Source organism: Rhododendron vialii, chromosome 11a (genome assembly GCF_030253575.1).
Source record: "Rhododendron vialii isolate Sample 1 chromosome 11a, ASM3025357v1".
NCBI classification, from domain to species: domain Eukaryota; kingdom Viridiplantae; phylum Streptophyta; class Magnoliopsida; order Ericales; family Ericaceae; genus Rhododendron; species Rhododendron vialii.
Window position 1 is genome coordinate 26,923,505 of NC_080567.1, and position 27,024 is coordinate 26,950,528.

The following is a 27,024-nucleotide window of genomic DNA, read 5'->3' on the forward strand; positions in this document are numbered from 1 at the left end:
CAGAAGGACAAAGACAAAGTGCTAATGGTTTGACTGTGATGAGGTGGTGCAAGTAGGGAGTGGAAATATTAATCTTTCTATCCCAAAATGTTTATCCGGTTCGCAAAACGAGATCTAAAAAATAATGTAATTTTTTCAAGGAAAGATTCAATTTTTGTCATCATAAATTTAAAGAACTCATCGATATCTAGTGAATTGTTAAAAAAATTTGGAGTTTTTCTTGTAAAAATTATTCATTATTTTTACGTCCTCGTTTTACGGACCGGACAAACATTATGGTACGGAGGGGAATAGTTGTTAAATCTTCAAGTGATTCAAATTAGGTGGCCAAAGTAATGTTGGTTACATCTCACGGTGATTAAGTGGCAAGGTGACATTGGTTATGTCCAACAAGTGCTGGTTGAGAAACCGAGGTTAGTTGAATTGGTTTGCTCATGTGTTTTTCTACTATGGCCAGTGTTCGAGTCTCACGGAGAACAGGTTTGGAGTTCAGGATTACAGATAGTCTCTGAACCTCCGTTGACTAACAAAATAATACCCTGATTAACTCAGCAGATATATAAATTATGGGGGAAAAAAACAAAAAACAGGTGGTGGTTATTGCTTGACAAACTAGTGAAGAGTTAGCTATACATGTCCGGATTGATCGAATGTTTGGTTGGTTATGTTTGTTACCATAGTCCGAATTGATCCAACCCTCAATAAAGTCCGAATTGATCCAACCCTCAATTTATTGAGGCTCCGTTTCGTTAATTTTTTTTTTGTAAGTACTTATTTTTTGTTTTACAAGACATATTAATCTCTCACAATGCATCATCTTTAATTCAAAAAATAAGTACTTATTTTAGTTAGTGTCAGCTGTCGTCTTGAATGAATGATCTATCCAATAAGTTTAAGAAAATGAATAATCTTGATGAATCCAATTAAAAACCTTTTTAATCAATCTATTGTATGGACACTCAGGTGCGTTTTTTTTACTATATTATTATACTATAAAAATAGTGACAATAATCAAACTATTTTCGCTAAATTACTTTAATAAATATTTATGAGGAGAATGATTTGTCTAAAAATTTGTAAAAACATGTGCTTTTAATCAATTTAATTTAGCGAAAACGCCCCCTCCGCGGAGCTCATAATGGAGTCGTTTACACATGATCTAAATCACCAACCACCTCTATCCAATTCCAGTTGAAGTACCACCTCCCTCCCTCCCTCCCTTCGGCTCTCTCTCTCTCTCTCTCTCTCTCTCTCTCTCTCTCTAAATATGGCTGCAGTGCTCGAACTGCTGCCCCCGCCGCCCCTCTCTGCTGCGGGTCATCGGCTTACCATGGCGTCTCCTTCCCCGGGGGTCGCCTCGCCGTCGCACTGGCTCACCGCATTCCGAAATTCACGAGGTTCTTGCCGTCGTCGTCGCCCCTCATTTTCTTGCAAAGCCCAAACTGTAAGTGTTCTAGGGATCAGGTTTCGAAGCTCTCTTGCCTCTCACACGCTTTTTTATAGGAGTATTTTTATCTTTAGGCTGTTTTGAAGGAGTAATTGATGTAGCTCGAAATTGAGATTCCCATGTGACACCACCAGTTAAATTGTGATTCCCGTCTCCAGCCTTAGCTCATACTTTCACTTAAATTTGAGTAAAAATCTGCGTGAAAGCTTCATTTGGTATTTAGGGTGGGTTCACGCTATTGTCTAAACGGTATTTTCGGCAAAATACCCACTATTCAAGACAATTCATTTCTCTTAAATTTGTTGTTTAAATGGCATTTTTAGTATCTTTACGGGAAACAAGCGGTATTTTGGCGCCTCTTTGAAGACAAAAAATATAGCGTGATCTCACCCTTGGTACGAAGCAGTTCAATGGGAAAAAAACAAACAAACAAATTTAAGCGCAAATTGAGTTAGAATGTCATCAATGGAAAAATTAGAGATTGGATAGGCACAAAAAAGCCTTCCAAAATTCGAGGTTTGAGTCTTCCTTCATTGAGTGAAAATTTGAGTAAAACTCAATTTGATACCATAAGTTTGATTCAATGGATAGACATTGTTTTAAGGAGTTTTTATTTGAATTTTGGGTGCGTGTTAAGAAACAGTAAGGGTTATAAGTCTTGTAAAAGCTCTAAAGAGACGGACACTCACTACGTAATGAGTAATTTGAGTGCGCGCGAGTGTGTGTAAGTTTAATGACTGAAGAGTTGGTTGATTTTGGATAGATGTAGAAACTTAATGTTGCAACATTGTGGTGTAAACTCATATTTACTTTATGATACAAAAGGAATAAAAGTTGTAGTAGGTTTATCTTGGAAGTCTCTTCAACAGTGTCTCCATCCGTACAAAGGACTTTGTTGGAAGATAAACATCTGATAGGCTTGAGCGGTGTGCTTGGTTAGCAACTTACCATTTACAAAAATCACATCAATTTGCCAATTTCACCATGGCAATCTTTTTGAAAATGCACTGGCTAGGAAAAAGAAAAAAAGACGGCATAGCATTGTCAATCAAAGAGAAACCTGTTGTGTACATATTGCAATGTATCGATTCCTATGAGCCTCAGGTTACTTCTGATCTGAGTAGCTATTAAACTTTTTGCGTTTCCCTATCCAAAAATAGTTGGATAAGCATTTTACTAGTAGTACTTTTTCACTAAGGAGGTCTCAATGTCCTTGAGTGCGCAGATTTATGTCCTGTAAATTACCATTCTTGGTGTATTTGCCTACGTCTCCATGGTCTACGGCATTCTCCCACATGCGATGGCTTCTCACAGAATATTTTCTATTATATGATCAGACTAAAGATTTTGCAATTTCAAGGAGGAATGCAGCGACATTGATCTTTTCAAGTTATATCTTGTCACGGGTAGATCTGCACGACACTGCAATTGCACAACAATTGGTTGAATTGAGGGAGTATATAGATACTTTTGATGGCTATTCATTCAAGTACCCTAGAAATTGGATTGAAGTCCGAGGAGCTGGTGCTGATGTTTTCTTCAGGGACCCATTTGTTCTCGATGAGAATATTTCGGTGGAATTCTCTTCGCCTTCATCTTCTAGCTACAAGAGTGTAGAAGATTTGGGTTCACCAGAAGATGCTGCAAAGAAAGTGCTTAAGCAGTATTTGACAGAGTTCATGTCAACTAGGCTTGGAGTCAGGCGCGAGTCGAGTATTCTTTCCACATCTTCAAGAGTAGCTGATGATGGGAAGATGTATTATCAAGTTGAGGTAAGGCTTTCGTGGAATCAAGTATGTTGGCACATAAATTTCATCTAAAATTTGACGCATAACTTCAAATTAACAATGTTGGGCTTGCGGACTAAAAGGCATATAAAGAGCCTAAATGCATGTTGACCCAGCGAGCCCGCGAATCAACAAACACATGTTGGCCTGACAAGCCTAACAAGTATATGAGCCTGCGGAAGAAGTAGCAGGACTACATATCAGTTGAACCATGTAAGCCAATATCTCGCAGGGCCTTCAAATCAAATATTCTGTTGAAGGATATAGGCCCGCATTTCACAGGGCCTACAAACCAAATATGGGTTCACGTAGTCTCAAATTAGGTAGTACATAAAGCCTAAGAAACACTTCTGCGGAAGCAAAAGAATATTCCAAGGTGGATGCCATCTGATGCAACCAACATTCAAAATTTGAAGAGACTGAGAAGATATGATATCATCCTATTTTCTGGCAACAACTATTCAAATTCAAAGGAATTATTTGGCGGCCAAGCATCTAATTAAGGAACCCCATATAAATATGAGGTCCATCATCAAAGGAAGGGACCTCGGATCTCAAACCTCATCTCTCAACTCTTCGCTAGAACTCTCAACTCTTCTCCATCACACTCTCCGCCCAAACATAAAAGTTATACACACCTCTTCTCCCTCAACGTAGAAAATATTCAGAGAGAGAAGATATACTCCATTCAAGCAAAACTACTACAATCTACAACCACTAAGCAACCTACTCGCTCTCTACCACCTGCAATCTTCAGCAAACTTCGAAGATCAGTAAGAGTAAGCATACTAAGTGATAGGTAAAGGGTTCCAATCCCTCTAAATGTATCAAATATTCTTTGTTTTGATGTAAACAAGGGTTTTAAACCCCAATCATCAATAAAATTAAATTGTTCTAGTTTGTTTCATGTTTTTTGTTCTTCATTAATCGGAGGTTTTACTTTTGTAGTATGTAATTAACTATTTGAAATTCAAATCGGAAATAAGAGCCTACATATAAACAATCAACACTATTCGCTTGAACAGTGGATATTTGAGATATAGATTTCGAAGTGTGGATATTTGATATATATATATATATATATATATATATATATATATATATATAAATTTTGAACCGTAGAATTTACCCACACTTCGAAATCTATATCTCAAATATCCATTGTTCAAGCGAACAGTGTTGATTGTTTATATGTAGGCTCCTATTTTCGATTTGGATTTCAAATCGTTAATTACATACTACAAAAGTAAAACCTCCAATTAATGAAGAATAAAGAACAGGAAACAAACTAGAACAATTTAATTTTATTGATGATTGGGGTTTAAAACCCTTGTTTTCATCAAAACAAAGAATATTTGATACATTTAGAAGGATTGAAACCCTTTACCTATCACTTGGTATGCTTACTCTTGCTGATCTTCGAAGTTTGCTGAAGATTGCAGGTGGTAGTGAGCGAGTAGGTTGCTTAGTGGTTGTAGATTGTAGTGGTTTTGCTTGAATGGAGTATATCTTCTCTCTTTGTATATTTTCTACGTTAAGGGAGAAGAGGTGTTTATAGCTTTTTTGTTTGGGCGGAGAGAGTTCTGGCGAAGAGTTGAGAGATGAGGTCTGAGGTCCCTTTCTTTGATGATGGACCTCATATTTATAGGGGCTTCCTTCATCAGATGCTTGGCCGCCAAATAATTCTTTTGAATTTGAATAGTTGTTGCTAGAGGATAGGATGATATCATATCTTTTCAGTCTCTTCAAATTTTGAATGTTGATGGCATCCACCTTGGAATATTCTTCTGATTCCATAGAAGTGTTTATTGGGCTCTATGTACTACCTAATTTGAGACTACGTGAACCCATATTTGGTTTGTAGGGCCTGTGAAATGCGGGCCTATATGGTTCAACCGAATATTTGATTTGTAGGCCCTGCGAGATATTGGCTTACATGGTTCAATTGATTTGTAGTCCTGCTACTTCTTCCGCAGTCTCATATACTAGTTAGGCTTGTCGGGCCAACATGTGTTGATTGTGTTCGTTGATTCGCGGGCTCGCTGAGTCAACATGCATTTAGGCTCTTTATATGCCTTTTAGTCCGCAAGCCCAACATTGTTAATTTGACGTTATGCGTCAAATTTTAGATGAAATTTATGTGCCAACAAAGTAATGTCAACTGATTTGCATTTTGTGGACTTTAATATCAAACTAGTAAGCAGCACTCTATACTAGTAGGCTACGGGTTCAAAGGTTTCAGTGCATAGTATTTTCGTCGCTTTTACCAGATAAGTAGTATCTACTTATCTGGTGAATAGTTTTGACAGCTAATTTCAGCCTCCAAAGTGAAAATTAAGGGCTTGTTTCGTGCTCTTTTGTCTTCTACTTTCAGTTTCTGGAAAGCTTCACAAACTTCTCCGGCTAACTGTTTTAAGAAAACAACCCTGGTTTGTTAGTAGAAGTGGATACAATGCGGGAATGATGAGTGTTTCTGTGCTTTTTATAGTTTCTCTTTTGAAAACGGAAAACAGACGAAAACTCATAAAAAAAGAAAAAACAATTTGAAATCTACCTTTGATGGATCTGGACGAGTTGTGGTATTATGGAGGTTGTCTTACAATTTTGGCAATTACGTAGAATGATATGACGGTTGATTATTAACTAGCCTGCTTTGCCGGACAGAAGCTTTCCATGATATACGGAAAGACCGATAATGCTTTTCTGGTTTTGGAAATTTTGTGTACCTAGCCACAAACTTTCGCACGTGGCAACTAACTTTGCATACCTGGACGCAAAGCACACCTGACCACAAACTTTTGCACCTGGACGTAAACTATTGCAGATGGCCGCAAATTTTGTGTTGGCCACAAACTTTTGCACGTGGCCGCAAACTTTGCATACCTAGATGCAAAACACACCTGGTTGCAAACTATTGCTCTTGGTCGCACACTTTTGTACCCAACCGCAAACTATTGCACTTGGCCTCGAACTTTTGCTCTTGGCCTCAAATTTTTGCAGATGGCCGCAAACTATTGCAGATGGCCGTGAACTTTTGCACATGGCTGCAAATTTTGTGTACCTGGCTGCAAACTTTTGCACGTGGCCTCGAACTTTGCATACCTGGACACAAAGCACAACTGGCCGCTATCTATTACTCTTGGCCACAAACGTTTGCACCTGGCCGCAAACTATTAAACTATTGTACCAGGCCGCAAACTTTTACTTTTGGCCGCAAATTTTTGCACCTGGCCACAAGCTTTTGCTCTTGGCCGCAAACTTTTGCACCTGGCCACGAGCTTTTGTACATGGCCGCGAACTTTTGCACGTGGCCGCAAACTATTATCCACTTTGTTTCCCATGACGGTTATCCTATTGTGCTCTATGTAGGTGAATATAAAGTCATACGCAAACAACAACGAGTTAGCTGTCATGCCAAAGGACCGAGTAGCTCGTTTGGAGTGGGATAGGCGTTACCTTTCAGTTCTTGGAGTTGAAAACAAGCAGTTGTATGAATTGAGGTTACAAACACCTGAAAATGTATTTGAAGAGGAGGAAACTGATCTCAGGCGAGTTATGGATTCCTTCAGAGTGAACAAGATAGCTGGTTGATCCATTACATCGCAGAACGATTTTTTCAGGCATTTTATGATCCAAAGATTTTGTTCGTCGCTCCTTTTCTGTTTTCCAACTTTTAATGCTTTATTGGCAACCAATAACTTGGAGTTACGTACATTTCTTGGTTCGTAGTATTAACTTTCGTTCTCACATGTTTTCTTGTCTATATGTTACTGTAATTTAACTGATTCGTTCGAAGATCAGGTTAGCAAGGCCGTTATTTTCCTATTAGTTCAAGCTCACATATCTTGTTAATCTCCAAACAAATTTCTTCTTTCACAACGGCCAAGATTTGTAAAGAACGGTTCTTCATTGCAGGAAAGGATAAAAACTCCGGTAATCTACTTTTTGAAAGAGTAGCCGCCTTATTCAAAACAAGAGTTGAATTTCAGAATCTAATTTTGCTGAAATATGAAAGCATCGAGGCAAACCTGTTGGTCAAAACAGATCAAATGGTAAAAAGAGAACAAAATGCCAAGATCTCGTCGAATCAAATCTTACAGCTATTGCATTGCCAAATTAAGTTTACAGTCGTGGATTTCTCCCGTAGATTTTGACAATCTTTGTGCTTCCTAGTCCTTTCACTCCATCTGATTGGCAAATTATGACAGAATAAATTTCTACAAAATAGTACAAGCACTCTGCTGAAAACCCATGCCATGGAACTCAGATTCAAGAACAGAAAAACCACAGGAAGGATCACACACCTAGCAGGAGCATCTCCATTTCAGAACCCACATTGGCACAACAGTCAAGGCTATGACCTAACTTCAAACTCCCCTGCTCGCGTAAGAGCTCGAAAACCCTTGTATGGGCGATTAGGTGAGTTCTTCAGATCCAACTTATCTATTTGCAGTCCAGAAAGAGCAACACCCATGATCCTGAAACCCACTTGAAATGTGGGGGATACGTGAAGGCGCTCTAAACCCGTCTCAAGGAGTAGCGTCCCAGACATAGATGGGGCTTTATCTTTTGGGATCCGTCCGATTAACCAAGAGCAGGTCTGCAATGCATGGCCAGTAAGAAGTCAAAAGCCAAACAGGGAAGATGGATCATATGGAAAAATCTAGGTATCTGGATGGCAATCTATCCTGTACTACAAGAGCCCAGAAAAAGCTGAAAACATAACCTAAAAAAGATAAGGGGTCTCTGGAAATTCTTATTTGCACAGCTAAACAAGATTCCACACGTTTAGGAGGGAAAAGTTAAGGTTGTGTTTGGTCAATAGATTTGTGGAGCGATTTATACAGAGAAAGGAAAAGCTTGATACCTTATTAGCAAGGATGTGTACTGTTCCATGATTTGAGGTCAGATCAGCTGATAAAACGCAAGGAGGCAGTTGAAATTCCACGGTAATTGAGTCAATTGTTTTCCCAGGATCATTCCGCATTCCAACCATAACGTTCACACGGCACGTCCCACAATCTGAGGTTAGCTGCGGCTTTACATATATTGGAGTACTCTTCAACTTTTTCACCCTGTAAAAGAATAACAATAAGACATAAGTAAGAAAATCTTAGGTGATATGATAAATAAAGTAATTTGCAATCTACTGCAATCAAAATAACCCCAAACTCCCTCCAGGCATGCACTGTTATATGCATTTGCCTGCATATTTTGGTTTTATTTTAGGACTTAACCCAAGAAAACTAAAGATTGCCATATTCTGCTTAGGTGGTGTTTGGTTTAATGGAATGATTATGGAAAGAGATGGAACGGTTATTCCTTGGCCTCCCGTCCCAATGGAATGGTCATTCACTTTCAAAACTTCACAAACCTGTAACTCATGAGCTTAAACTGCCCATCAGGAGGCACAAAGGACAGAAGCTGGTCGGATTCCCATGGACGAAACCGAACACAAGGATGGAATCTCACATCATTCAGAATAGAAGGATTTGCAAAAGAAAGAGTCAAATCGGGAAGCCCAGAGAGGTGAGAATTCACTTGAACTTCACCATATATCTCGCATTTCACCAGGGCTCCATCCCTGAGCAGCAAAAGCAAATTGAGAGGAAGTTAGCACTATAAAAGCAAGTTGTGCCATACAAACGTCTCATGCATACGATCACAAAAACCACATAACCAAGTATACAAATACTGGAGGGGGAGACAAAGATACAGCAAGCTCGGAAAAGTAAAACATTTCCATCAGATTCCCAATTGTTGAAAAAAAAACATGTGAAAAATCCAAATAGATCAGTAACCAGACTTAAAAACTTCAGAAAAACTGAGGAGGGGCAATACATAGGGATCATCATTCATCCTTGTTTATATCTAGCTGACCAATACAGAGCCAGACTTCAAAATTTGCAGAACTAGGATATCCATCATATTTTTTTTACATCTAGCAGACTAGCAGTTTATAAAAAAAAAGCAGAACAACAAAAACTATTATTTAATTTGCTTGTGAAAATGAATTCAAGACTCATCTGACATGAGATCTTTAAGACATTTGTCTTCTGAATTGAATATATGTCAGCCGCTGAATTACAATCCAACCCTCCAGGCTCAGGCATTTACTGTTTTCCAAACAGTTGACAAACGTGCTTCGTAGGAGAAAAAGAGATGAGAACAAATGGGGAGACAATCGGGAAAAACAGAAAACAGGGGTGGAGAAAAAAATAATATACCGTTATTTGTAGAGAAGTGAAAGTTGGGAGGGAAAAGGTATCTGAATCCTATTTTAATGCTTTGCAACTTAACAACCTCTAATTAATTGTCCCAATACATATTCGTCATGACATTCTTGCTTGTATGCTACTATGGTGTGAGAACCATTCAGAAAACTTCTATCACGAAATTTATCTAAAACCTCAGAAGGAGCATGGCAAGGTTTTTGGAGCTGTCATTTAGCAGTGGTTACCAGCCAGAGAGGAATCCTTTAATTCAATGTTTCAAGTTCTGTAAATTCAAGGGAAAATCCAACGAACAAGGTTGACCTAAGACAAAATGAAAGGCTTCTCGGTGAGCTATAGTTGCTAACAAGACAAAAGTAACAAGAATGAACTTCTTACTTATTCCAGACTCTCATAAGTTTACGCAAGATTTACATGAACAAAATCCGGCTATGATTATTGGGAAGTCAAAATAAATCTACATATTTTCTGCTATGCTGTAGACTGTACTGAACACTAGGTTTTTCTGTTCCTTTCCTTTATTTTTGGTGCATGCGGCTCCGTTTCTTCTAATCTTGTTTTCTCTATTCTGATTTGTCTCAAAAGGAAATAGGTACATAAGAAGATATCACTCAAATGTCATTTGCCAATCGCCATACATAATTGAAAAACAAACAGGTTTGTTATTACCGCTATTTATACGCTGTAAGAAATCTCTTTACCAGAGGGGGCAAAGATAAAATAAATTCTCGAAGCAAATACCTGTTGATAGTTGCATCCATTTCCTCAACAAGATCAACATAAACTTCATTACTTGAATGTTTCAGGTCTGTTGTCCTCCATGGAACACAAGATGCCGTCGCACTTGGAAGGGTGGTGCTCACATTGGAACTGTTACCAGTCACAACACTCAACATTTTGCTAACAATATTTGGTGGAGCTATCATCTCTCTTAGAATGTTTGCCTCTGTCGTGAGAGGGAAGCCATTATCGATCATCTCATCCAGAAGCTGCAAGTTGCAACATACCAATTTAATATAAAGGTGCTTTTGAGTTCTAGCAAAACTGGCCAAAATTTTAAGGGGAGGAGGCCGGGGGCCAGGAGGGTGTTAAGAGAGCTTCTTCAAGATAGATGTTCATACAAGCTATCAAAATGATTTTTATGACAGAATGAGATAAAAGACAGCTGTATTTCGAGCTCATCATGGTAAGCATATCTGATCTTAGATTAATGAACAAAGTTAAAAGTAAAACATAAAGCTGACATGAACATAATCAACCATTAAGGGAAACGGTCCACTCCGCTGCATCAGCTAGATTAGGATTGGAAAAAAGAAATTGAGCGATGGATGACTCCAAATTGAAGAAGATGTCATACATATGTTTGTTCCAGACGGCCAATTCCAACCTCTGTTGGGAATAACTTCTGAAACTTTAGCAGGCAATGAAGTGCCAGCGTCATAAGCAATATAGAGCCACAGATACCAGCCAAAGGGCCAAGGGGCTGCCATAAGCAAGTGTCGGTGCCATTAGGCCCATCACCAATTTTATGCCTGAGCAATTATCTGGCAGCGTATAAGTTCCAGAAGTTTTCCAAGTCCACAGAACAATTAAAAGGTTCTGACATAGACCAAATTCCAGAATCACTTGGACTAAACAATGAAGGGATATCTACATGAACCCAAGGGCTTTCCTGATGGAGTTTTGTAGAATGTACCAAGAAGGTGTCCATCATCTCTTCCATTCCGGTTACAGAATGCAGATAAACTCACAGGATACTATAAGTAAAAGTTCCTAAGCCCAAACAAATGGGAAGTCTAATCTTCATTTAAAAAGGTTGACGTTAAGCCTCTCCATGGAACATTAAATCGTCATCTTATTAATTTGTTGCAAAAATTCATTTTAGTTTTCCATAGTCAACTTGATTAACTTCAGCAGTATTGCATTCACGGAAAAAGCTGTGTTACTTAGATTACTTCAGGTATGGTCCCACCCAATTTAAACACAACTACCAAACAAACCACCATCAATTCATCAACGAGTTGCTGAATAAGCACATAAAGTTCATGACTGGTACGCTGAGAATTGGTACAATGATTTCTTCAATACGATCAGCACTGAAAGAAAATTTTCATGCAAATACCTCATATACGATGACGAAGTTATCTTTTATCACATCTTCATTGAGCCCTCCAAGATAATCAGAGAGGACATCGGCTACCCTGCAAAGGAACTACTATCAAGGAGTTAAAGATTCGGAAAATTGATGATTTTGATGCCTAAAGAAGCATTAGCTGTGTAAAGCAACCCCACTCACTTCATAACTTAAGGAGGATATGAAAATCAAGCATTTGTAGCACAAAGAATATCTTAATTCCAGTGCTTAATCCAGTTAGAGTAATCAAGCTAGAGGAAAAAAATCAACTCAGCCAATTGGAAGCATTATGAGAATGCTAGAAAATATAACAGAGGGATGAGACTGAGAACATCTTTGGACAAGAAAGAACTTTCTTGCTATGTCAGGGGTCCCGTCAAAGATTCACTTCCTGGTTGTGGCTCAAAAGTAATCCAATGAACGTGAGCCTCCCATGCAAATGTCTCCTTATTAGGATCAATTGTCTTTCCTTTTCCAATCTCACCATAAAATCCACAATTTTGCATTTTGGATCAGTTGCTCCAATCCACCTTTCAAAGCCTTTGCTTAAACACAACTAAGTCTCCAAACCATTTCTGTTCTTTTAGGCCTAATATAGATATAGCTTCTTACACATGGCATATGCTCTCATTGGCCTAGGATCAAAGGATGGCATTCACATGACATAACAAATCACCACAACATACATCTTCCTGAATAGATTGAGGTATCTCGCTCAAGTTACCTAAACAAGGCCCATTCTAAAAAGCCTGTATGAAAGAAAATGAACTGAAAATATCTAATGCATCTTGCCAATAGATAATCACTATTCACTAGCTATAGCAGCCTAAAATGGGAAGAGTAGTTGATAGTTCTTGCTGTTGTCATTGTGGCTAAATTGTAAAAACTGAAACAAGAGTGATTTGGCTAATCCATATCTGGTAGTTGTAACTCCTAGATAGGAAAATTGGTCCATGTTTATTATAAAAAAAATAGGGATACAGATTTTGGTCGTTATTAATCATTTGATATCAGAGGGCTCCCCTAAATCCTCTCTTTCAAGGTGAATACGATACTAAGATGTAAGTTTATCTTGCAATTTTGGAAATGTTCAACATTCAGAGCCCCTACACTGTAATTTCCAACAGAAGTAAATGGCAATTCAAGGAATCAATTTAATTGCCTAAATGAATGCTACCAAACCAAACACTCCTGAATTAAGGGAGAATACAAAACAAAGTCTTGCATTTAGGAATCTTGCACACTAATGCTATCAAATAACTTGTAAAGACAAAGACATGCCAAAATATATGCCCAAAAGTTAGGCATGTACCCAATCTAACCCTCCCAGACTGCCATTAATGGAACCCTCATCATTGATTAACTCAGTACCATTGACACGAAAGAATTTCCTATTTGTTAAACAAAGACATGACAAGCATCTTGAAAACAAAATACTACTAGGAAGCATAAGTTAAAGGATCTCACCTCAATCCCCATTAGAGGCGGCATTTCAACTTGGGTGCATGCTAAGAATGTGATACCCTCACGGCCAACTTGAAAAATGTAATGTGTAGGTGAAGCAATTACTGGCACAAGCTAGTAAACAACATCAAACAAATTACAAATGGTTACGAAAACAAACCAAAACACATGATAAGAAATTAAAGCTGGTCTTTACAATTGCTTTTACGGCTAATACAGGTGGGTACCTTGAAGGAATCACCTTGTGATATTACTTGTTCCCAAAACCAAGCACATATGGACCGATCAACCCTATGTCCAGTGAGCTGTTTCTCAAGCATTACCTCCCTGTAAAGGTAAAACATCCAAATCAATAGTTTTCCTTTTTGTACCTTTCCAATTCACTATTCTACCTCTACTTTATCTAATAAAACCACACCAAACCAAACCAGGCCTTAAATCTCAAATAATTGCGGTTGGCTACATGAACTCGTTTTCTCAATTGAGCTCTGTTGAGGACATCGTGTTCCGTGATAGGGAACGCGCTGCATAACTCGTATTAATAACCGGATACATGTTATAAAGGATCTGCCTTTCATGTGTTGACTATCAGCTAACTAACTCACGTATCTCCTCTTACCTACATATCCAGGCTCCGGACCAGCTCTGTAACAGATAAGACTCTAAGCATGATGTAGGCGGAGTACATATTTAATCTATTTAAAACAATAAGAAACACTATTTTCCTCTCAATTCAAGTGAATAGCAAATCTCTTACTCCTAAGAGAACAACCCATTAGGATGGGGAGAAAGGACGAGATAAGAAAGGGGAGCCCTTTCTCGCCCAATCTCACAAAAAAATGGGTGAGAAAGGGGAAGGGTCAATCAAAAGATTTCTTTTTTGTTCTCTTCTCTTCATTTCTCACCAAAATGGTCAATCCAAATGAGTGATTTCACAAGAAACCATTACCCTTTCCTTTCTTTTCTCATGAAACCACTCCATCCAAGGGGGCTGTAAGAAATGAGAATTTTACAGAAATATTTGTAAGAGAAACCTAGCACAAACATTGGGTAGGACAGCCAAACCAAAGAGCATCGAGGGAACAAAAAAAAAATGACGGATCAAAACAGTTTAGGGGTGGCAATTTTCGGAGATTTCAGGTGTTCTTTTCATTTGCGACGATTTCCAAGCAACCAAACATAGTATAACGTTATTCCGACTTTCAACATTACGTAATACAAACGGCCCATAGGCAGATATACTATAGCTATGATCTGCATATCATGAAGTGGAATTGAGGTCGAATTTATACATGGTCAGCGAGAATATTTTATTTTTTATTTCGAAACAAATCAAAAGATAACGGATTTAGCAGAGAAGAAATGAAGGCTTTGGAAGAAGCTTACCCAGAATCTGATAGAAGAAATATACACTGCAACATCTCTCTCTCTCTCTCTCTTTCTCTCTCTCTCTAGGTTGGATTTGAATTGACTGTTGAGGCAGCAAAATGATCTGAAAATTTAACTGAATTTGGAAATTAAGCTCTTTTGAGCCTTTATAAAAAAAAAATTAGAAACTCTTTAAATAGAAAAAGCTCTTCAATTACAAAAATAGAAGTTCTCAACCAATATGATGCATAATAATACTTGTCTTTTACAGTATATAGGACTCGATGCAGAGAGAGATTTTATTTACTCCAATTTTCTCCTAATTTTGTTTTTGGCCGATGAAGTAAGTTGTGTCAATGTCCATTGCAACAAAAAAAAAAAAAACATGGGAAAATGTAGAAACACACATATAAAAAAATAAAAATAAAGAGCGTGTGAAAATGAAAAATGGTAAGAGGAAATGTACAAAATGGGAGAAAGGTGGAGGATTTAGGCCCCGTACTACTAAGATCCTTATTTTGTAACAACTTTTTTTCGTTTGATGAGATATGTCATTCTCTCATAATACATTACCTTTAATTAAAAAAATATGTACTTATTTGAAAAATAAAGTACTTTTTTTAATTGTATTTTGGATCTTAAAAAATTGAGCGTTTAGTACTAGTCTCTATAATCTCTTTTATTTGTGTACTCGAAAAAGGCTAAAGCACATAATGTCATAAATGATCCAATCTTGTTTTTTTTTTTTTTTTGTCAAGCGATATACATTGCCGGGGGTTAGGGTTATCCATAGCCCTGGCCCCTAAAGGGTCTGCTCCCTATGTAGCTCGAACCCAAGACCTTCCACAAATGGGAGACAGCAACTTACCAACTGCAGTAAGCAGTGGTTGTCAATGATCCAACCTTATCTTGCCTTAAATCTCACATATTCAATTTGAGAGTTAAAACTTAAATCGTTGCACTTTTGGCGTCACTCATCTTCGTTCAAACAAGATAGAAGAAAAATCTACCAAACCGTGATTGCTCAGATTAACATAGAAGGGTTAGTTTAGGTCATGTGACGCATCTACTTCCCATCATATTTCTGCACCCATACAATTATGGCGTCGCATTCAGATATATTTCTGTACCCATTCAATTATGACGCATTATGGCGTCACATTCGGCAGTAAACCTCGATTGATGTCAACCAAGAGTTCAGGTGTGACTGTGGCTAAAGATACATTTCAGCTCAATGAGAAGGTGTAAAATGTAGTAGTACTTGGGTAAAGTTAACAGCAGCACTTTAGCACATGGGGCTTGTTAAGCTCAACTGCATGGATCTTTCTAGACATAGCAACTTGAAGAAATGAAATTTTAAGATCACATTTGGAGGTACTCCACTCCTATTGCAAGGGTGAAGTCGAAAATAATATGGACACATGAGGTCTTATACAAATACAAATAGACGAGGCATAAGCTAGAATACCCACAAGAAATCCAAACATTCAAATTTTTTTTTTTTTTAAAGAAAACAAAATCTCTAGGTTATCCCGTATTCTGAATATACAAACAATTCAAAATTCCAACAAGTGGTGCAGAGCAACCACTCCACCCTGTAATGCCACAACAGAACTTCTAACGTGAACCAAATTCGAAATTTTGAGCGAAGGGTTGATCAGGTATATGTCACCACCAGTTTTCCAGGTTTCTCACGTGCATTTTCTTCGATTTGCACCCGTGTTGTGATGCAGGGACAATTCAGACGCTAAACGCTGATTGTAGTCTAGATGTGAACTGAGATGCAATGGTCTGGGATGCAAATGCTTGTATCTGCTTCTTGGCATCTGAAGAAACACCAAAAGTTACTGAAAGAAAATTTCCAATAAAAGATACACACATACGCATAAGCACTAACAAAATAATGGATTCCTAAATAGAAGGAGAACGTCTTCTCACAGGAAAAGCTTGGTATTTGTCGCAACAAAATGCAAAATTCAGAGAGAGAGGAGGGAGAGCAAGAGATCAACATGTGTATTGCATATTTGCATGCGTGTGCGTGTATGTGAATATACTAATAAGATCAGAAACATCAATGTATCACCAAAGCTTTATTTCCATTCGGGCCACATTAGGACATTGCTTCTTCTCTATAATTTTGTGATGTATAGCAACATTACAATTTATTTCAGCAGTCGGAGAATATATATAGTTCCAATGGTGAAGCTCATGCATTTCGTTTAAATAAGTCAATCTTCATTAGAATGTAGAGACATGTATCATCAATATTACTAAAAACTCTTACTAAAATGCATGGTTTCCATCCCCATAGATGATCAAACTATTATTTCAGCGCTACATTCGTTTATCCCACTACAAATGACAAATACACCAAAATTTAAAGTTCAGACCGTGACTTGTCTATTTAAAGTTTTAAACCAGGTGCAATGCCAAGTTCTAGATTTCCACATTTCCAAGCAACCAAAATAAATCACCACAAAACAAAAAAAAAAAAAAAAACAATTGTAGCGTAGTAGCATAGAATAGCAACTTATGCATTTGCTGAATTAAACAGGTGTCCTTTGCAAATCAGGGAATAGAGAAACACATTAAACATGACAATCAGGCAGACAATATAAGAAGGCCACTGAATTGCACAAGTTGAAAGAAAGAGGCTGCAAACCTTTGCGACATTTTGTAAAGCCAACAATATTTGCAATGCTGAGTGTGAGGCAAACTCCTATAACCAGGAGATAATCAGCTTGAAACCTTATGAGAGAGAATATTCCAAGCACAAGCCATGCAACTGCCTAACAAAATGAAACAACAGAATTAGATATGTTGGAACAAAAATTACTTCGATTCCATAGCAATACGCCAATACGTAAATGACAGGATAATGAACGTAATATACAAAATTCCTAGTCTCTGATACACATTCCTTTGACAAATGACTCCATTGCACCATAACTAAGAAGGGTTCAAAGCTAGGTTATGATACCATTTCAAAATGCATACTTACTGTAAGGTAAAGGGTCCACCAAAATAACCATGAATCCTTCTTGTTCATTCGAGCCATTGACTAGCAAAAACATCATTAAAAATGTCAGACATTTTAATTCAATAGCAAAGGCTCAAGATACTTTTAATGAAAACATCACAGAGAACAAGAAATAACATAAGAAACAAGATGAATATTTCATTAAGCTGTAACTAGCACTAACCTCTTGGTCAAGGCATTCAAATTTCCACACGCTTTCACCCTCGTCATTTATTTCATTCCACCACCTCAAACCAACCAAGATACGGCCACTCACATTCTTCACTACCCAAAAATCAAGAGCAGCGAGAAGAACAGTGATCACAAAAATAATGACAAAGCTATTAACAAAGAGAGCTGAAAGGATGTAGAAAGCCAAAGCTCCTGCCTGCCAAACCATACAAAATGCAGTATTAGATAGCAAGATGGAATTACAATGGACAAACTAGTAAAGCAAAGAATTAAGTAAACCACACCTTGAATAACACGTGAAAGAGACAAATCCTAGGGTGGGCATAACTTTCCTCCGCATGCTGAGCACAGAAGAAACAAAAATGAGAAACTTAAAAATTATAGATTAGGATTAAGGAAGTCATTCAACACTAGGTGATATTCCACTTAAATGGAAATCACTCACTTATCTGTGAGAGTGCACAAAACAACCCACCTTAATGCGGTGGAAATCCAGTCTTTTGAACAGTTGTAATTAATTTTCTAGAAACTAGTGAACAATAAAGCTCATATGTTACTTAAAGCTCCCAAAGGAGATTGCAAATAGTTACGAGAATTCTTCCAGCAGCACCATGAATTTTCTGAATACATTCCATTTTCTTACAGACAATTTCTTTGCATAATTTGTTCAATTGAAGGCAGACATGCCAGACATTAAAAGTAACCAGTAACACCTAACTGACACAAGGTGAGCATAAAAACACCTCTTTTTTCTTTCTTCTTTGCTCTTTCTTATTTTTAGTGTTATTTTCATCCATTAACCATGGAAAATGATGTATCAAAACCACTGAACTTAGTATATATTTGCACTATGAGTACCTGAGACATTTATTTTATCTAATGTAAACATAGATAAAGAAACTAGAATAATATATAAGGCGCTACCCCATATGGTGTTTCCACCATTTCGAAGCCATGAAGCACTTCTCCCACACACCCAAACTACCCATACTTCCGTACCGCTGCAGATTTTCTGGAGGCAGTTTTAGAACCTCAATCCTCTATGAAACAGTAGCCCATACCAGCAATGCATTTCCCAAATTCGCACCCAACAAAAAATAGCAGTGACGGTGATGCATCATTTGTACTATTGTGAAAGAATACAAGCGTAAGTCTCTCCCTTTTGAATTCTCTGATCATTAGATGCAGAAATCTTATCGGAAAGTCCTATATCTTTGATATCCTTGGTTTTCCCTTGAGTTTCTTGCCACCCTATGATTGTCAAATGAGTTTCTAACGCTATGCTGTGGGGCTGCTGCTTTTCCAAAAAATTTAATTTGGAAGACGAACAAAAAACTGCACACATGAGCCTTTTGATTGCTGTGAAATTGGTTTTCCTGATGCCAAACAAGTGCTGGTAACTGGCCGTTGCAGGAAATTGCGTCCCTTCTAGCATAAACAAAGGCGACAACGCCAACATGGGGGTTAAATCAGCCAACATCCATCCAATTGACTCCACACATTGAAACAAGAATGGATAGAAGGAAGGGACACTCTGAGTGCTACTGCAAAGCGATATTAGTACGATGAACAGTAGACAATCTCTGTACCCACCAATTAGGACAGAATGAGGTTAATTTTCCAAATAAATTGTATCATCACAATTTCTTTCCAAATTTATCCCAAAAAGACACCAATTGTCAGTTTCCAATACCTACACCACTACAAGAAACGAGCAACAGTTTTTTGCATGAAAACTCATGCTAATAGGAAAGGATATCGAAAGATCCTCGGCCAACAGAAAGAGAAGATCCCACATTTCTGAATGACACTTGCAAAAAGTACCTATTCGACATCATAACAACCACCTTCTAGAACCCAATATCCCAACTATTTTGTAGGAAAAAGACCAGCATCAAATCAAACTAATCAGGGGAAGAAGTTAAAAATAACAAAACCTGTTTACACGATTTGGTGTTATTACGTTTGTACATGGCTTGCATGCCCTTGATGCCCTTCACATATATTTATCCTTGTCTATTACTTACCCAGAGAAAGTGTTCAGAAACAAATTACATGATCATCTCTACATTGCCATTAGATCCCCCACCGAAGGAGGTTCCAGTGTGTGTCCTACCAGGTCACCCTCCTTAGAAGTTACAAAACAGAGCACTGTTCATTGATCGCCACTCATCTTACTATTAACTGCAACGGACACTATCTACAAACTGATGACTGAACTTTTCAACCTATTCTATCTTAAAGGATGTTGCAGAAAAATGTGATAGATCACGTCCTAAACTAATGGTCCAGATTCTAGAAACATAATACTTCATTCGAATGAAAAGCACTGTGCAAGTTTCTTTCTGATTTTGAAACATGTTCACAAATCAAGTTTGATGGAGCGTTTCATATATAAAACCCAACCCTATATGCTGTTTAAAACAACATAGAAATGTGCTACCTTAAAGGTTTCAAAACCTATGTACTTCCTAGCTAAAACTCATATCCGCACATATCTTCCAACCTTCAAACATCCTCAGTGCAAAATGCCTTAAGAAAAGGGCACAAATAAGATGTCCATGCAGAGGTTCTTGAAAACAATGTCAAAATCTTCAAAAAAAATACCCTGATTACATATTTAGTTTAGGATCCCTTTTTTATTCCCTTGTTTTCATATTATTGGAACCAGCAAGGAATTCCAACTTTCGTAATCCCAGTTTTTCGACGCGTCGCAATGGAAAAAAAATTACCATCCCAATATCATCAGAATTACAAACATTTCGAGATTTCGTTAACCGGGATCTAGCTGTCTAGCTCGGCAGCACAGTAGTACAATACACGGTCAACATCAGAATGATATTCAAGGCACAGATCCGTAAAACACAACGTCAAAATGATCACTAATACGAAGATTGAAATACCTAGCCAGTAACATGGCAATTCAAATCTAGATTCACCACCAATAATCACAGAAACGAATAAATCTCACACACAACAAACCCTAGCCAGTCTTACTCGACAAATTCCGGGAAAAACCAAAGAATTTGCAGAAACTGAAATCAAGCGGATTCGTGCATCCACGTGTGGGTAAATCTATGTGCATACAGGCGATTGAACTTACCGGATTCAGATCCATTTGGAAGGGAAGAAGATTTCGCAGAAGAGAAATCAAAATCGAACGGGCTTCGCCCCTGCCTCTGTTTCTCTTACCTGGTTAATTTTGGTACCAAAAACTTGATTTGGACTTTGTCGTAATATTTTTCAACAGAACCCTGATATATTAAACTAATTACCACTATGGTCCCCTGTTCTAATATTACTTAGCTCTTAAGATTAGAGAATAAATTCTTTACACCGTCGGTATAAATATTTGTTTTTTTCAAATCAATTGTATTGCGCCACGTAATTATATTGCGCCACGTCGTCATGTTTTATTAATTAGGATCACTGTTTTGACACATGTCGCAATGTAATTGATTTGAAAATAAATAAATATTTACACCAGCGGTATAAATAATTTATTCTCTTAAAATTAAAGTTCTTTCTATTGTTTGGGTTGAGTGGAGAGCCCTGCTATTGGTACAGATGGAAAATCAGTACCAGCTAGAACAGATCTGTTTTGGGCCTGTTTCTCAAAAAAAAAAAGAGATCGAAATCGCTTATTTCGTTTAAAATGTTTTGTTTAAAGTCCTTGCAAAAATTTGGCTAAACTTTTAATTGGGCTTGAATTTTAAAGCAAAGTTTGATGTTTAGTAAACACTCTTACCGATATCTGATTCATCTGAATTTTTGTAGGAGTTTGAAGCAAAATGAGCAATTCTGATCATATTTTTGGGACCCGAAACGAGCCCAAAACGAATTTGTTCTAGCTGGTACGGGTTTTTCAATCTGTACCAACATCCTTTCTGTTGAGTATAAACGAGATGTGGCTTTTTGAACAGAAAGGAGAATGGTTGAGGTGGTGTTCCGGTTTCTTAAAAAAAGAACTTTTAGAAAAAGAAGGTAATTTCAAGCTCAAAAATCATATGTTTACGTAAATAATTTTCCTACCAATATGAATCTTGTTTGATAGATCTCATTGAGATCTTTTAAACGGTGCAAAAAAAATTAAAAAAATATTTTTCATTTTTATTATATTTGAGTTTGAAATTACCTCCGTTTGAAAAAAAAAGTACTTTTTCTGATGTGCTTCGTATACTTCCGTTTCAAGCCTATACTCTATTACATATAGTTTACAGTATCGGTACCATAGTAATCTAAAACGTTTATATTATAGAGTCCACAGAACAGCATATTTATGTAAAAAAAGTACTAAGTTTAATCGGATATCGAGTATATCAACAATTAAATTTTGATTTATAAAATAGACGGTCATCGACAGTTTTATTGACAAAATTAAATTGTGTATTATATAAACTGAAATTCAATTTTGATATACCTATTGATGTCCAATCAAGTTAATTTTTTGCGTGACCAGTTCGGTGTCTTCCATTTTTGAAGCCCCGTCTCAAAATTAATTCCCCTTTTTGCCCCTAAAAAAATGTTTTTAACTTCTTCCAAAGCACCTCATAAAATAACTACTCGGGCAAAATTGTAACATCACGTAAAACCAACCACTCAAACCCACGTCCCCCTCAAATTTTGCTTTTGTGTCCCTCATATTTAGTGGATATTCACCTCAATGATGGTGATGCAGGAGGACGATGGAACAAAGGGATCTGAGTGGAAGAGGAGGAGTGAGAGGAAAATCTTGAAGAAGAAAAAAAAAAAAGTTCTATGAAAAATGTGGTTCATAAACGCGAGTTCCGTGGTGAGTAGACTTGAACATGTGATGTGTCTGATAAATAAATAACGCGAGCGTACAAAACACGACTTCGATAGTAAGTAGACTTCGCATCTTCAACGTGCGAAGTTTCAAGACGATGGTTTCTCCTATTTTTTGGCAATTTTGAAACTTATTTTTGGAACTAGTTTGATGATCCGATTTGTCCTCATTACATAACTTGCCGATTAAAATGTTTATGTGAAGTATGGATTCAATCGAGCACGAAACGGTTATTAATCAGAGAAGATATATTTCGGAAAGAGATGAAAAAAAGTTAGCTGGGTACACTTGATTACAACCCTCACGCCGGAGAAGAAGACTTCTCCTTCTCATTCTCCTCCGTTTTTGGAAAATTTCAACCATGCTTTGGAATCATTTCTATGATCCGATTTGTTCACATTATATAAATTGTCAATTACAGTGTGATTTTGTAAGAGGAGGAAGCTATGGTACACAGGGTATACCGTATGCCTAAATTATGACAATTTGTGATTTTCATTATGCCAATTTTTGGTTTTCTAATGCATATTTATGATTCTAGTTACGATTTGTACATTAAAATTTACCTGTTGAACAGGTCATTAGCAGGTTACCCATAATTAAAAAATATTGTTATTATGTAACCATAATTATTCGTACCGAAATCCATAATACTTGTACCCTAACCAAATATATGCGTACAATATCAAAAATTAAATAATGTTACCACAAATGTTATAACAACACCATAAATTGGCATTATCTTACCATAATGAATCGTACCAAATTTTTTTGACTCGTATGATATTTCGCAACAAAATCCAAATATGTCGTACCAGAATCAACAATTGTTATACCCAAGTCAAAAATATTTGTAAAATGCCACAAATTTTAGAAAATAACCACAATTATTATGACAATATCTAAAATTGTCATTTTCTTAACACAACGTGTCATATCAAAAGAAAACATATTTAAATACCACAAATTTTATAACAAACCATAATTGTTATGACAATACCATAAATTGACGTTTTCTTATCACAATGTGTCGTACCAAAGGAAATTAATTAAAATATTTCATAATAACACATGTCTAAAATACCACAAATTTAGTAATATAACCAAATTTGTTATGACAACACTATAAATTGACGTTTTCATATCCACAACGTGTCGTATAAAAAAATTCAATCAGAATGTTCAATTAACGGTAGTTATAATCAACAAAATATCATACCTCAAATTCAGTAATATAACCAAATTTGTTATAACAACACCAGAAATTAACGTTTTCATACTCACAACGTATCGTATAAAAAAATTCAAATGAAATGCTCAGTTAACGATAGTTATTATTAGCAAAATACCATACCGCAAATTCAGTAATATAACCAAATTTGTTATGACAACACTATAAATTGGCGTTTTCATACCCACAACGTGTCGTATAAAAAAAATTCAATCGGAATGTTCAGTAAACGATAGTTATAATTGACAAAATACAATACTACTAATTATTTTCAATTCCCGCCACATTATTTTTTCAAATTTTAAAATTTCCACCATATTGTCTTAATTTTCGATTCCCTCTACACTAATTTTTCAAATTCTTATTTGTCCCTACACAATACCTCAATAATTTAAACTAAAAATGAAGTTTTTGCACAAAATTTTCATCCAAGAAATTCACCAAAAAGTAAGTACTATACCCAAATTTTCGAATACAACTACAATTTCCTCTCAAAATATTAGACTAAATCAAATTCTTTTTCTACAAAATTTAATTCAAAAAATCAAAATTCCTTTGTGGAAAAATGAGAGGTCACGAAAAAAATAATTATCCAACTGTCTCAAATGCATACACTTTCAACACTAAAATGGAGTACAAAAAAATTAGTGTGAATATTAAAAAATAGAGGGTGAAAATTATTCTCCTTTTTGTAATTGGTGAAATTAATTATATTAATACCCTATCTTATCAATATTTAGGGCGGTGCACTTAACAATTGGCACTATATATTTAACACATGGATCGGTGTCAAACCTTCACCCTATGCGTATCAATCCAAATTTAATGGTGGTCCTTGGAACTAGGTTGTGGAAGTAAAATCTAAATAATTTTGTAAATTTATTGTCATTGTACTTTCTTTCAAAAAAATTATTATAGTCGACATTTTGATTTACACCAATGACATAGCTATAATATGATCTACAAGTGCAGACCCATCACTAGGACGGAAGCATTTGAGGCCTCTGTCTTCTCAAATTTTTAGCCTAAAAATAACGCCATTACATACAAGAAAATATTATATAATTAATAGCCTTTAGAATTACAAATTCTCAATTGTGTACCATAGTGATAAAGTGTTGTTGGAGTTTGGACATTTATCTAAAAGATTTGGGGTTCAAGTCTTAAACCTTTCGTTCCTATTTTTTTTTAAAAGAATGTTATTATTTTTTAGAATAAATCACATAGTTAGTCCTTGAAATTTCATACTTCAACAAATCTCATCGTTCAATTTCAATACAACATTAAAATATAATAATGCACCATCTGAGCCCCACGTAAAGTGTTTATTTTATTTTTTATTTTATTTTATCAAAATCGTCTATCTTTTACATAATATTAATTAAGTCATTCGTATCAAGAATGAAGTTGATGGCTTATAGCTAGACACTTAATTGGATGGAAAATATCATTCTATTATTCAATTTGCGTGCCGATGATGGAGCTTCCTAAACTTGATTGAGACAAAAAATTATGTAGGTGACTTAATCAACAAACATAAAAAATTCAACGGATTTGATCGTCATTATTGTGTCACAGTCGCATGGCTATATTACATTCAACTACAATAGAGGACTAGGTTTCATACCAAATATAAATTGACTGTACAATTTAAATGTCGTTAGTGAGTGTATTTTTAAAATGATCGATCAGGACTGTTAGGATGTTAAGTTATACAATATTTAATTTGTGATATTTTAGACATGTATTTTGTTTGGGAATAATAATTATTGATTGTGCAACGATATATTTTGGTCTTGTATCTAGTATCTTTTGATCGATTTCTTTTGGTACGACACATTGTGGTAAGAAAGTGTCAATTTTTTGTGTTGTCATAACAATTATGGTTATGTTATATAATTTGTAGTATTTTACACATGAGGGAGAGAGAGAGAAAGTCAATGAAGAGAGAACAACCTGTTACCTGCTAAGCCATTTTTTTATTTTATTAATTGGTTTAATAAATGGGTGGTCTGGATTATTTACTTTGAAATCCAATGGTTTAAAATCATGATACGTACGGTACACCCCTTAATAAGGGATGTGTACCATAGGACTACCCTTTGTAAGATATCAAGTCAAACAGATACTTCTTGATATTTAATCGGAGAAGATACATGTAGAAAAAAAAATTGAAAAAAAAAGACCCTCTTTTTTTCCTCCTTCTGGTAGTGGACCGTTTTGACAATGTCGCCGACCCAAATCGACCTACACCGTCGCCGATCCGAGTTCCGATCACTGAGTCAGCCGATAGAGGTGTGCTCGCGACTTGGGCCACACCCATCGTCTCTTTCTCTCTCTACAACAATGGGTGTTTGCTATTTGTTCCTCAGAAATAGAACCACGTCCCCCTCCATTCAGTTTCTCCTTTCTATCTTACAATCAGGTAGTATATGAATCCAATCTCCATTCTCTGAACTAAAGTGTATGTGTATGTAGTCTGTACGCATCACGCATGTATGCCACTATGGCACTATAAGACCTCATTTTCTATACTATTTTGTTTTGTCGATCAATGGCGAAGTCCGTCTATGATCGAGATAAACCACCTTCTATTGTTAGAAAGAAAAGAACATCGGGATTTTTTACCATGTTTTTCCCGATTATTTTTTCCTTTCTATAATTTGAAAGTGGTTTATCTTGATTTCCTCTGATCACTTGATGTGCCAAACGTTAATATATATTATTATGCGGGTCATATAAGATGAACGATATAAATTATTGTAATAAAAAACTCATAGTTGGCCCCACAAATGGCGGTGGTGAAAGAATGAACAAAAATCATCAAGAGATGAATGAGAAATTATCTCTCAAAAGTGAAACGTATTTGGGGATGAAAAGTCATTCTTTGCACTTCATCCCATATTGGTCAAAATTTGTAAACTTTGGTGGGAATTTTTGCGGCAAGTAGTCAAGTTGGACATAAAGAGTTAGGCTTTGAAGCACCTACGTTTTTTTTGTTAGGGGAGAGAAGACACAGATAAAGCGGGCTTTATCACTTTACAACTCAGAAATTTAAAAATGTCACCCGAAAACATACTGTATGGATAATTAAAATTCGCAAAAATAAGAATTAAGAGAGAGAGCGTAAAGTAATAGTAATTGAAAACGGGGAGGAGGGAAGGATTATGTGAGGTAGGGGTAACGCTTTTGTCTAAAGGAGGGGTTGAGGTACGGTGTGGGGTCCGAACACTGATGGTGGCTCAAGTGGCAACAACACGATGCATTGTAAGTTACAACTTGTAACCCTACGCATTTAGACTACGAAACTTGGCAAGTGGCAACCTTTTCCGACTAGATTGC

At 36.5% G+C, this 27,024-nt stretch overlaps 3 protein-coding genes across 4 annotated transcripts; 1 reads left to right on the plus strand and 2 right to left on the minus strand.

The window, feature by feature from the left end:
* Positions 1–1,137: 1,137 nt before the first annotated feature.
* LOC131307504 (psbP domain-containing protein 1, chloroplastic) lies at positions 1,138–6,983 on the plus strand. 2 transcript variants are annotated; one of them, XM_058334040.1, is made up of 3 exons: positions 1,138–1,444; positions 2,785–3,219; positions 6,604–6,983. In XM_058334040.1, the coding sequence occupies exons 1-3, from the start codon at positions 1,268–1,270 to the stop codon at positions 6,823–6,825; spliced, it is 834 nt and encodes a 277-aa protein (XP_058190023.1). In that variant the 5' UTR covers positions 1,138–1,267; the 3' UTR covers positions 6,826–6,983. The 2 variants fall into 2 exon arrangements, with proteins under 2 accessions (XP_058190023.1, XP_058190022.1); XM_058334039.1 differs by having other exon boundaries at positions 1,211–1,464; positions 2,673–3,219.
* A 333-nt stretch (positions 6,984–7,316) lies between these two features.
* LOC131307503 (AP-3 complex subunit mu) lies at positions 7,317–14,611 on the minus strand. The gene is made up of 8 exons (XM_058334038.1): positions 14,452–14,611; positions 13,293–13,392; positions 13,069–13,179; positions 11,590–11,679; positions 10,209–10,456; positions 8,609–8,818; positions 8,102–8,309; positions 7,317–7,834 (listed from the first exon to the last, which is right to left on the minus strand). The coding sequence occupies exons 1-8, from the start codon at positions 14,484–14,486 to the stop codon at positions 7,589–7,591; spliced, it is 1,248 nt and encodes a 415-aa protein (XP_058190021.1). The 5' UTR covers positions 14,487–14,611; the 3' UTR covers positions 7,317–7,588.
* Positions 14,612–15,773: 1,162 nt separating this feature from the next.
* LOC131307505 (Golgi apparatus membrane protein-like protein ECHIDNA) lies at positions 15,774–20,896 on the minus strand. The gene is made up of 6 exons (XM_058334041.1): positions 20,748–20,896; positions 17,929–17,985; positions 17,637–17,840; positions 17,435–17,494; positions 17,096–17,222; positions 15,774–16,259 (listed from the first exon to the last, which is right to left on the minus strand). Exons 1-6 carry the CDS (start codon positions 20,760–20,762, stop codon positions 16,174–16,176), a joined length of 549 nt encoding a protein of 182 aa, XP_058190024.1. The 5' UTR covers positions 20,763–20,896; the 3' UTR covers positions 15,774–16,173.
* Between the last annotated feature and the right edge of the window lie 6,128 nt (positions 20,897–27,024).